This window comes from Rhododendron vialii, chromosome 10a (genome assembly GCF_030253575.1).
Source record: "Rhododendron vialii isolate Sample 1 chromosome 10a, ASM3025357v1".
NCBI lineage: Eukaryota > Viridiplantae > Streptophyta > Magnoliopsida > Ericales > Ericaceae > Rhododendron > Rhododendron vialii.
Genome location: NC_080566.1, coordinates 29578620 through 29590494, shown reverse-complemented (window position 1 = coordinate 29590494; position 11875 = coordinate 29578620). Strand labels below are relative to the sequence as shown.

At 34.1% G+C, this 11875-nt stretch overlaps 1 protein-coding gene across 2 annotated transcripts; it reads left to right on the top strand.

The window, feature by feature from the left end:
- Positions 1–408: 408 nt before the first annotated feature.
- On the top strand, positions 409–7121 carry LOC131303452 (lectin-like). 2 transcript variants are annotated; one of them, XM_058330324.1, is made up of 4 exons: positions 409–534; positions 679–874; positions 3622–3740; positions 6654–7121. In XM_058330324.1, exons 1-4 carry the CDS (start codon positions 527–529, stop codon positions 7027–7029), a joined length of 699 nt encoding a protein of 232 aa, XP_058186307.1. In that variant the 5' UTR covers positions 409–526; the 3' UTR covers positions 7030–7121. The 2 variants fall into 2 exon arrangements, with proteins under 2 accessions (XP_058186307.1, XP_058186308.1); XM_058330325.1 differs by having other exon boundaries at positions 422–541.
- Positions 7122–11875: the final 4754 nt, after the last annotated feature.

The window sequence follows — 11875 nt, the reverse complement described above, 5'->3', positions numbered from 1 at the left end:
AAGGAAGAGACCTGGGCTGTATCCCAGTGAAGTGGAAAAAAAAAACTTACATGTAAAAATTTAGTCCAATAAATTTTAGCCCACCTCATTTATAGGTGAACTTGTTAAAAATATCTACTCAGATGCAGTAATAAATAATTTCTATTTTGTAAAACAACGCAGGACACAGCTAGCTTCTGTAGGGTACAACTTCCGTAGGGTAAAACTCTTTTTGATTCCTATATATTAGTTTATTAAGTATTTGGTTAGATTAAATTTTCTGCCCTTTTTTTTTTTCTTCCTTTTAACATGCCCTTAGGTTTATTCCTATAAAAAATAGGTGCTTTCAGTTATCCACAATATTCCGAAAGTAACACGACCCAATAACTTGGGAGTGTCTATATAACAAGTTTTTTCTTTCCCCTCCCAACTCCAAAGCTGGCTTGTACTTTGCTCCCGTATTCTCACACATGCACACCCGAGACATACAGCATTAGAAACAAACCAATAGATTGATCTCCATCTGCTCGCCGGCGACTGTAATCCGATGGGACTGTATGTGGTTGTGGCTGGGGGCTCTTTATGTGCGGCTGATATATTTGTTTATGAAAAATATCAACTCGTGCATATGATTTGAACAAATATTTTTTTATTTTTTTCTCTTGATCATTAGCACTCATCCTAATTTTGCTTGTTTAGGAACGAAGATGAAGAGACAACGGGGAAAGACTCGAAGGGGAAAGAAATAGCAGCTGGAAACAGAAGACGAATCACAAGGCCCCCACTCAATTTCTTAGCGATTCTCTACGAACACCGCATAGCCGTTGACACTTCTCGTCCTGACCAGCTCTGTAAACGGCTTTATGGTGGTGTTTACTTGAAGCCCAACCAACTGGTATGTTCTTAACTTTGAAGTATTGGGAGACTTTTACGCTCCGTTTGGTTTGGTATAAAATGTTTTCCAATAAAATATATTTTTCTCAATTTCTGGTGTTTGGCTAGGCAAAAGAAAGTAAAATAATGTTTTCTCTCATATGGGCACAAATGATTTCACTTGGAATCACCCGTAAGTACTTGTTTTAAGGGCCCAAAACGTGGTCTCTTTACTGGACGGCGGAGCCTTTAATTCCTGTAAGAGCCCTAATGGGTGATTATTTCTCCATTATGGCAACCCCAAATTTCTCTCTCTCTCTCTCTCTCTCTCTGCGCGTGTTTACATATTGAGTGTGTGTGTGTATATATATATGTATGTATGTATGTATATGTATACTACTGTATACTACTCCATAAGAGTATTGCAGTTACTAAGTTTTCTCAAATTGTGTTTCATGGAAATTTTTTGTCATGAAAAATATTCTTCAATTGCTAACTAAACACACAAAAAATAAAAACAAAAAGATTATTTTTTGCAAAATTATTTTACATCGAAACAAACGGAGCCTGGAGCCTTAAGTCGGTTAATTCTATGGTAAAAAGGGGTTTTCTCTCTCATCTTGTAACAGATCTTGAAATAAACTGAATGGCGCGCGTGCGCTCTCTCTCTCTTAGAAATTCAGAAGAGAATCTAAACCTAATTAGAGATAATTGTAATTAGAGGGAAGAGATAGCACTAGGCAATAGCTCTTACTTTTTGAAATAATTAGAAAAACACAAACATGCATGAAATCTTTGATCAAGAATCGATCAGCATGATCGAGTTGAATGACCATTATAATTATATCATTGTAAGCTATATTTATCTAACAACAATTGGCTTTTTGACTTTTTTGATCCCCAAAGTATTTCCGCCGTGCCATTTTGGTCTCCAATATTTCAATTGCTAACATTGCACCCCCAAAGTATCAATTTGGTGTTGAAATGGTCCCTGCAACTCACGCCTTTCCTTTCCTCCGTCAAAACCAAGGGCAAGCTTGGTATTTCACCTCTCCCATCATGCCAAAGCCCCCCTCTCTCTCAAAACGGTGTCGTTTAGTTGGAAACATAAATTTTTCTCTTCCATGATTCTCTTAAGGTTCTCATTGAAAGCCTTCAAGTCAAAAAAATAATTATGACTCTTTAGGATAAAATGATAAAAAAATTAAGATCTTCGCACAGGTTTAAATAGATTGAAAATTTGAACACTTAATTTTTTTACCATATTTTTTAATATATAAATAGCCTAAAAAATCAAGTGTTTCAATTGTCAACCCGTTTGAACTGGTGTGAGGATCTTAATTTTCTGATCATTTTATCCTAAATGGTCATAATTAATTTTTTGCCTCTAAAAGAACCATAAAAGAGAAAATTTTGTTATTTCACCTCTCCCATGACACACGTGAATATCACGTGCGTTGTACCATCCCTTTATCAGTCGCCATATACGTACATACACGCAAACTATGAAGCCATTACTCTCAGAAAAATCCCACACACGTATGTATATCACGTATACATATGCGTATATGTATTTTTAGGTTGTTTATATATTACTCTTTCTGTCCCTTTTTATATTCCTTTTTAAAAAGTTGATGAGTAAAAGTGTAATGATGATGTCTCTATAGAGGTTAAGTATGAAAAATAATATTTTGGAGGTACAATTATGTTGACCCCTAAAACTGCGTGAAAGTTAAAAGTCAAATATGGACACTTCAAAAGGAACGGAGAGAGTAAAAAGTATGGTTATCCCTTTTTTAGTCACGATATACATACGTATACGCATACTGTGAAGCCATTACTCTGAGAAAAATCCCACATACATATGTATATCACGTATACGTATTTTTAGGCTGTTTATATATATTTAAAAATATGTTTATATATTTTTAGGCTGTTTATATATCAAAAAATTAATTATGACCTTTTAGAATAAAATGATCAAAAAATTAAGATTTTCGCATTAGTTCAAACGGGTTGAAAATTGAAACACTCGATTTTTTTAGGCTGTTTATATATTAAAAAATATGATTAAAAAATTAAGTGTTCAAATTTTCAATCTGTTTAAATCTGTGCGAAGATCTTAATTTTTTAATCATTTTATCCTAAAGAGTCATAATTATTTTTTTGACTTTACCTAAGAAGAGGATTGCCCCATCCACCATCCATTCCGTTGGTCGTCTCAGCTATTATGGTTGCTATTGCATGTTTTCTTCATCTTTACAGTTTTTGACACTCTCGTCAACCATCATTGAGTAAAAATTGCAGAAGTTTTGCTATTCCCATATCTGATTTTTCGAGAGAACTTGTGCATGAAGCTACTCTTTGTTCGTTTTAGGTGAAAGTACGTACACGAAAATCCCCTCAACTGTCTTTTTTCACGGGGACCCCTAAAGTTAAAAACCATCCATACAGACCCCCTCAACTATATGAAATGAAAAATTGGCCAACTTTGTTAACGGAATGAGGCAAAATGACGATTCTACCCCTACAAGTCTCCCACACTAACCCCCCTCATTTATAAAAATTGTCTACACTGACCCATTCATCTTAACGGCTTTTTGACAGAAGTGTATTTATTGGTTAACAGTTATAGTTGAGGGGATTTGTATGAGCGATTTTAAATGTTAGGGGGTTTCTGTGAAAAAAATGACAGTTGAGGGCGTCTCTGTGTACTTTTAACTTCTTTTTAATCATTGATTGTGTTCATATTTTATTTCGTTGTTGCAGAAGTACTATGTTGATAAGAAGACAAACAAGAATTGCTTCGTGTTATATGCCAGAGAACTCATCATCGTCCATGGTGGAAATCCTCAATATTGGGAATGGGAGAATGATAAGGGAACAAGGTAAGAAAATCATATAGTCTAGCAACTTCATCTTGCCATTAATTAGTGTTGCAAGCCCTTTTTAACACTTAACCACTCAGATCAATAACACCAGAAGCAATACGGCAGGCCAAATCACGAGCGATTCCTTAATGCTAGGGTTGATGAGAAGATGAATACCCTTGAGGTTGTAGAAATGCATGGGAGAGTGAATCGGTGAGGACGACCAAAGGCGGCTGCACATACAGGGTTCATGGTCAACTGAACACTTGAACAATTTTTTTTGCTTAGAATACATGTAAAATTTATGAGCTATCTTTTCTTTAAACACCCAACATAAATATCAATGAACACCCAATTCTAAAAGTCTTAAACATTGATCCTAAAAGAATTGAACACCTAATCCAAAATTAATTGAACACTCAATCACAACCCAATTATAGCCCATAAATTCAGGTAATTCATATTTGAACACCTAACACATTACTTCAAATATATAAAGCTTATAATCATAGTAAAAATATTGTGAAAAGAAGAATCTATCAGCGCAAGTATTATACTATGTGTTCTCTCTCCATCTTTATTGTTGATGATCTAAATATGTTAATTTTGCATTCATGACAATAACAACTTCTTTTTTTTGTCTAGTTAGCTTATAACATTACGGACAAAGCTTTTAAAAAAATTCAATTACATTGCAAATCCCGTTAACTTGAATAATATTCCTTCGAATTTAAGACTACGATAGAAAATCTCATCATATCATTCTAAAGAACAACATATTTTCGAGAAGGTCAACCCAACGTACTTGCTACAATTTCTTTTAAAAGAATTTTAATAAATTAATACGCTAGTTAAACGTTGGCACAAAATATGAAAACTCATTTAGGACAACTGTAAAATTTTACCCTATCCATTCCCAACTCTTCTATTCTCGAAATACTGTCTACTATGAAATAAAACTTTCAAAAAATAATAATAATTTTTTTAAAAAATAGTACATCTTTTCAAGTTCTCATTTCAGCTCGTAGTTAATTTTTTTCTTGAATAGAGGTAATTTTTTTTACCGTACTATCTATGCAACTATATGAGATTTTGCACATATATTATTGATTAATATATCAACTAGTAGAGTTAAGCTGTTAAGATAAATTTTGAACAACCTATTATAAATTTCTTGAACCGCCACTGTAGAACGGTATTTTAATGCAGCTCTGGATATCTCTCTTCAGTAAAAGAACCACTCTCTTCAGTAAAAGAACCACTCGGCCTTGTAAGGTGACAACGTACGCTTAGTGAATCTAGTGAGTAAGTGAGTGTATTGGTTTCTTGGGACCTTTAAAAAGGTACTTGAGAAGAGTACAAGATGCGTAGGTGTATTGGTTTCTTGGGACCATAACCCTTTTTGGCTGTCCTCCTTCAAGAATACTTAAGTGGCTCACTATTAAGTTAAGTCCACCGCACAAGTGGGACCTACTTTAAGCCCACAAAAATACGAATAAATATTTATAAATTTTAAAATAATTTTTTATAAAGTCCTGTAAAAATTCATTTTCAATGGATATCCGTAGGTATGTTTTCTGAATCGTAGGGGCGAAAATACGAATTCAGAAAACATTCCTAACGATATCCGTTGGAACTGATTTTTTATAAAGTCTCGTAAAAATTATTTTAAAATTTATGGATATTTTTTTCGTATTTTTGTGAGGCTCGGAGTAAGTCTCATGTGGCGCGCAATAGACTTGTGAGGTGGAACAATGCGGTGACCGTGGTAGTGTTGTGAGTGGTTATGGGCATGCTTATCGTCGTTTATTGATCACTTTGTTTCTCCTATGACATCACAAACTCTAAGGCTCTGCTCAGTTATCGAGAATGTTATGTGAGAAATTAGTTCTCAGGAAAAGTGAAATGAGGTGAAATAAAAAAATAATGAAATTTATTTTCCTATGTGTTCTCTTGACAAAAAGTCTTGCAGGAAAATAAGAATTTATTCCTTTTGGCAAGACACATTTCGCAGGTAAGTGTTTTTCAGTGGAAAAGCTGAAGCTATGAGTTTTGCAATTTTCCTGTTAACTGAACACACAGAAAGTTAGAGGAAATTTGATTTTTCCGTCATTTTCCATTATTTCCGTGCAATTGAATGGGGCCTATAGCTATTAGGCGTGATGTCCTATTAATAATCGCCTTACGCAGCCCTTTAAGTGAGGTGGTTCCTTTATAAATAAAGGTCCACGTGACATATCACTACCGAACACAAGGTGAATACTATAGCCAAAAGTAAATAATTTTTTTCAGCAAAAAATATAGCCCTTTTGGCATTGTACATTCCTCCTGTGAAAAGTAGTAACCCAATAAAAGTGTTGATAGATTTAAAGTGATTATTTTTAACACTCGGCATCGTGAAAAGTAAAAATTGTATTCGACAAAAAAGAAATAAGGATATAGTTCCTTTCTAAGAAAGATATATATACCTATTGAAGAAGCGTATTCAGACCTAAGCAATGATTCCAATACACAACAGTTAAATCACGATCTCTAAGCTAGTCGCTATCATCATGCCTACATAGATGATAAAAGCATGCCTATATAGATAATAAAAGCTTGCCTATATAGATAATAAAAGCTTGCCTATATATAGGTTACTAAACAAGCTAGGTTACTAAACAAGCACTTTTAGCTTGAGAAATGTATGAAACTAGACACAATAATCTCTTTTAGAAAATTAATCAATGAACACACCTAATCACATGCCCACAAACAAAATGCAACACGCAGCAACAATATAAGAACTTAAACTCAAGAGCTTGCCAACTGATTACTAATTTGTCCGATCACATACCAATAGATTAACATTAATCCCATGGGTCACCAAATCTACTTTCGCTCTTTCAAACAATAATAGTTTGATGTTTTTCTCAATAAATTGTTTTGTAGTGGGGAAGACATTGAAGTGGCTAAGCTATCGGCTGTATGTTGGATAGACATCAAAGGCTATATCCGAACAATTAATCTCTCTCCAGGAACTTTGTATGAAATCGTATTTGAAGTGAAGAAATTTGTTGGCTGGGCGAACTCAAACTTCAGTTTCGATCTTGTCATCAAACCCCAGCACTCGAAAGCTTTGACGCGCACTGAAAGTTTTGAAAGAAAGCTTTTGGATGATTGGTTTGAGTTGCGGGTAGGTGAGTTTTGGATGTCACCAGAGTATGTTGGAAACATGGAATTCGGTTTGGAGCAGCATGATGGGAGCTGGAAGAGTGGGCTTGTCGTGAAATGTGCTATCATTCGACCTAAAGAAGTAACCACATGAAATCTCGGGTGCTATTGAGATTTATGCTTGGTAGATGTTAAGTTGTGTTTGGGTTGTTTATTGTAAAGTTTATGTGATTGAGTTGGGAAAAACTACTCGAAACACCACGAATATTTTTCCCTCCTTGTGCAAATAGAGAATAAGCTAAATATTGCAAACCACAATAACAAGAAGCAAATCTAGGAGCCAAAAGTAAATAGTAACAAGCAAACCATGAGACACCGGAATTTACACATGATTCTCCCTAAATTAGAGTTACGTCCACGGGAGCGTAATCGCTACCAAATCTTCCACTATTATGATAATGGGGTTACAAGAGTTCTTCCCTAGTAAGCTACTAGAGGCATACAAACATTATCCAAAGGTAGATTTCAACAAAATCAACAAAGAGTACAAGTTTAGGTCTCACCAAGTGGATTTTCCAAACTCCTAAATTCCGAGAGAAACTCTGCAATCGGCTCCGGTCAACATGTAGAGCTCGTCGAACTATGGAACATACTGAAAACCCATCAAAATCGAAGTAGCAATAGTGGTCCGACCTTGGCTTGAACTAAGGAGCAAAATGCTCACTTTTGTTCGTGGTTTCTGGAAGCTCTTTGTATCTCTCGAAAAAGTGACACAGCAATAGCCACTTCAGAGACTAAACACTACAAGAAAATGCACTTTTAGCGACTAAATTTCCCTACGCAAGGCATTAGTCGTTGGCAAAAGCATGCTTTTAGCTACGAAAAATCAAAAGCGTCGGCAAACTTATCGAAAATATTAATTACTTTTCGCAACGTAGATACTGTCGTAGGCAAAACAATTGGATTTGGATTGGCTGCCCTTCAGATAGAATGAGGGAAATATTTGCCAACACTATCGTACTTTTGGCGACGCAATACGCGTAGCTATAAGTAAAACCTTATGGTAACAAACATTTTATGTTGGGAAAAGGTAGTTTATTGGCACACATTTTCCAACCTAGGTTAATTGTGGTTAATGTGTTTTTTTTCCTAAATTAACTATTAATAGAAGCCTTTGTTTCTAAATTTAGTGTTTCTAAATTTTTCTCTCTCCCACCTCTAAAAATTTCTCTTTTCCAAGTGAGCTATTGGAGTAGGGAAAACACTAGAACAATCTACCTTCCCACCGAGCACTACAAGAAAAATGAAAATTAGTGACGAAAAAGTGGCGACGAAATTTAATTTTGTCACTAAATGAGTATATTTGGCGACGAAAAAATAAATTCGTCACTATTTTGATAACTTTCGTGACGAAATAATTTCGTCACCAATTATGTCTGTTTAGCGACGAAAAAAATATTTTCGTCACTAAAGGTACCCATTTGGCGATAAAATATATTTTTCGTCACCGAAAACTTAAAAAAGGTGACAAAATTATTTTTTTGTCGCCAAAGATAATCATTTGGTGACAAAAAATATATTTCGTCGCCAAATGTGAGCAATTTAGTAACGAAATAATTTTTTCGTCACCAAATGTTTAACTTTGGTGACGAAAAATAATTTCGTCACCATTTTAACACTTTCAGCGACAAAATATATTTCATTGTCAAATGGGTACCTTTCGTGACGAAATTTTTGAATTGCGCTTTGTCACTAAATGTATTTCGGACATAACTCTTTCCTAAAATCTCCGATTGAGATAATTCAAATTGGGTTTGAACAATAACTCAATTGCCTACAACTTTCATGTTTATCAAAATTGCTAATTTTAATGTTTAAAGGTCCAAAATTACATTCGAAATATATTTTCATGTTAAACATATGTGTTATATATTAGATATTTCAAATATTTACTGAAAAATGTGTGTAGTGCAATTGGTTGGAGCTTGCGCGAAAAACTCAAGGGACTCGGGTTCGAAACCCAGCAGAAGCAAGAAAGATGGATTTCTTTTTCCCATATGAAAACATCTTTCGCAACGAAAAATTTCGTCACCGATTTCGTATATTAGTGACAAAAAATTTCGTCACCAATGTGATCCATCGGTGACGAATTTTTTCGTCGTCAAAAAGCACAATAAGTGAGGAAAAAAATTTCGTCACCAATTATTCATTTTTTGGTGATGAAATATTTCGTCATCAAAAGGCACTATAGGTGACGAAAAATAGATTTCGTCACCAGGTAGGAATCCTCGACAACCTTTAGTCGACAAATTTTTTTTCGTCACCTATATTATTTGTGACAAAAAACATGCAATTTGTGACGATTTTCATTCGTCACCCAATTGAATTTTTCTTGTAGTGGAGGGAAAGATTTATCTTTTTTTTTTGTGTGGATATTTTACCAAAGTTAATTCAATATTGAAACAAATTGGGGCTAGCCTAGTTGGCTAGGACTCTTTTATTTGACCAGGAGGTTAGGAGTTTGAGTCTTTTCATTGTGTGGGTATTCTTTTTTAGTATTTGCTGGGGTTATTTCTCCCCTTAGAGCATCCACATTGTAATAAGCAAATTGGTATGGATAAGCAAACTTAACAACAATGCTAAAAATGCACCTCACATTGTAATAAGCAAAGTAACAAATCTTTTAGCAAATAATCAAATTCCATCCATTCCATAACCAAATTTAACAACTTTTACCAATAACCAAAACTCAATAACCAAACCCAATAACCAAACTCAAAACTAAAAAACTAAAAAACACCCCACATTAGAATCGTATAATTTGGTGTGGTCGGGTGCGTGATTAAAACTCGTTTGCAATTGAACATAGGTGCATTGCGTATTGTGGGGGTTTTTTTTTATAGAGATGCTAAAATAACCAATGTGGAGGTAAAGTTTGTTAAGTTTGATTATGAACTAAATGGATAATCAAATGCTGACGTGGCACATTTTGGTTATTGATTTTGATTATTCCCATTGCGGATGCTCTTAGGGCTTGTGTTGAGTTGGGTTGTTGGACTTGGTTATCTCGTGGACTTGATGTAGTGTCCCGTGGTTTGTATTTTATATTTTATACATGATGTAATGATCTCTCCTACCGATTAGCGAAAAAAAAAAAATTCAACATCGGGAATGTGTTATTTTTCCTTTTTTTGTCTTGAAACAAATAAAACATTTATCCTAGGTACGTGACATTTTTTGTAGTTGTCCAATGAGTGGACGATATATCAATATGATTATAGTGGGCGCCCATTATTTTAAAGCAAATATTTTTACAATTGTTTGATGATACTAATTTTTCTCTCTAGGATGTCTAAAAACTTTAATGATATTGAAATACAATTGGAATTATTTAATTTTAGGGATATGCTTTTTAGGTTTTTATTAAAAAAATTTGGAACAAGTATTCATCTCGGCGAGATCAATCAGAAAAGTATAAGAACATAAATCGAAGTTGAAAAAATTCAAAGAAGGCAACATTAAACACAAAAAGACAATTGTTTCAAATTTTCTCCATCTTTAATATATATATATATATATATATATATATATATATATATATATGCGGGGCGGTTCCGGGGACACTTAAAAAACCCCTTAAAATCCCCCCAAGTTCCCGATCGAATTTTGATGATCTGAGCCGCTCAATGTAATCAGAATGTGATTTTAAGGGTGCCCCGCCAAAAATTAGCAAAAAAAAAATGACTAGGAAGGGCTTCATCCGAATAGTTTTTTATTGAACTTTATTGGGCGGTTCAATAAAAAACTGCTCATATATTTTACTTTTGGTTGTGAATTTTTATTTTTAGACTTCTCTAATCGAGATGAATAATTAATACTATAGAATAAATCTAATACCAATCTAACAAAAATTTTGAAAAAAGTAATAAATATCCAAACAAAAATTTAGCTGGCCCAAAGGGCTCCAATTAAACAGGTTGAATTGTTGGATTTGGATCCATTATGGCCCCACAAAGCAAATGGAATTGGAACTGACACAGAAAAGCATAAAATTTTAGGCGGTTTAATTCCGCGCTCTAATTTATTTTTGTTTCATTCCCAGTTTTCCCATGATTTCCTCCTCTCTTGCCTCTTTGTTTATCTCTCCCACCTCGTTACTCCTCTATTCTTCCTCTTATATGTTAAGCAATATCTAATAATATTACTCCTATATATATGTTATGCATTTTTTAATAATGTTTGATTCGATTATTTAGTGGATCTCAATAAAATGGAACTATTTTAACAATCGAGGCCATTGATTCGTTGAGCTTATTGAATAAATCATTATTATAAAAATTTGGCTCGACAGGGTTTAGAAAACACTTTGATTGGGTTGCAATTTATTTTTTTGGATGATAGTTACCATCCGATCAAATGTATAGCGATACCCGATCAACTTCATTCTTGGTACAAATGATGAACTTCATAATATGTATAAGATAAATAGTTTGGATAGAAAAATAAAGACTTTGGAGGGGGTTGGGTCTTGCAATTTTATACTTTAATGCCTCGGAATGCATCAAATATTGTCCGATCAGGCGGTCCTCGATATCTGATGATCTTTGATTTTGGTGACAACTATGGAATTAGTGAGACGTGAAATCTTAACTGTTCAGATCGACTTCTGTAAAAATTAAATTGGTAATTACTTTTTAACTTCTATATGTTCAATGTAATTCTTAACAAACTATAAGTCTTGTGTTGTACTTGAACGTACGGTAGCTATTCGACCACGACACAAATACGATGATCCAGACCATTGCTTTTGTTTTCCTTGTTGATTATATCATTCTCGTAAAAAATTGTCTCGATCGGGTTTAGAAAACTTCTTTATCGAGACACAATTTTATTAACAAAATGAGTTTTCTATCCGATCAAGTGTATAACGATACCTGATTAACTTTGTTTTTGGTATGACTGATGTACTCCCTAATACGTAAAAGATGAACGGTTCCGAT

Bases quoted from the DNA above. Each gene is read 5' to 3' on its own strand.
- LOC131303452 (XM_058330324.1), top strand. The intron at 875-3,621 runs GTATGTTCTTAA...TCGTTGTTGCAG, and splicing joins ACTTGAAGCCCAACCAACTG to AAGTACTATGTTGATAAGAA. The intron at 3,741-6,653 runs GTAAGAAAATCA...ATTGTTTTGTAG, and splicing joins GAGAATGATAAGGGAACAAG to TGGGGAAGACATTGAAGTGG.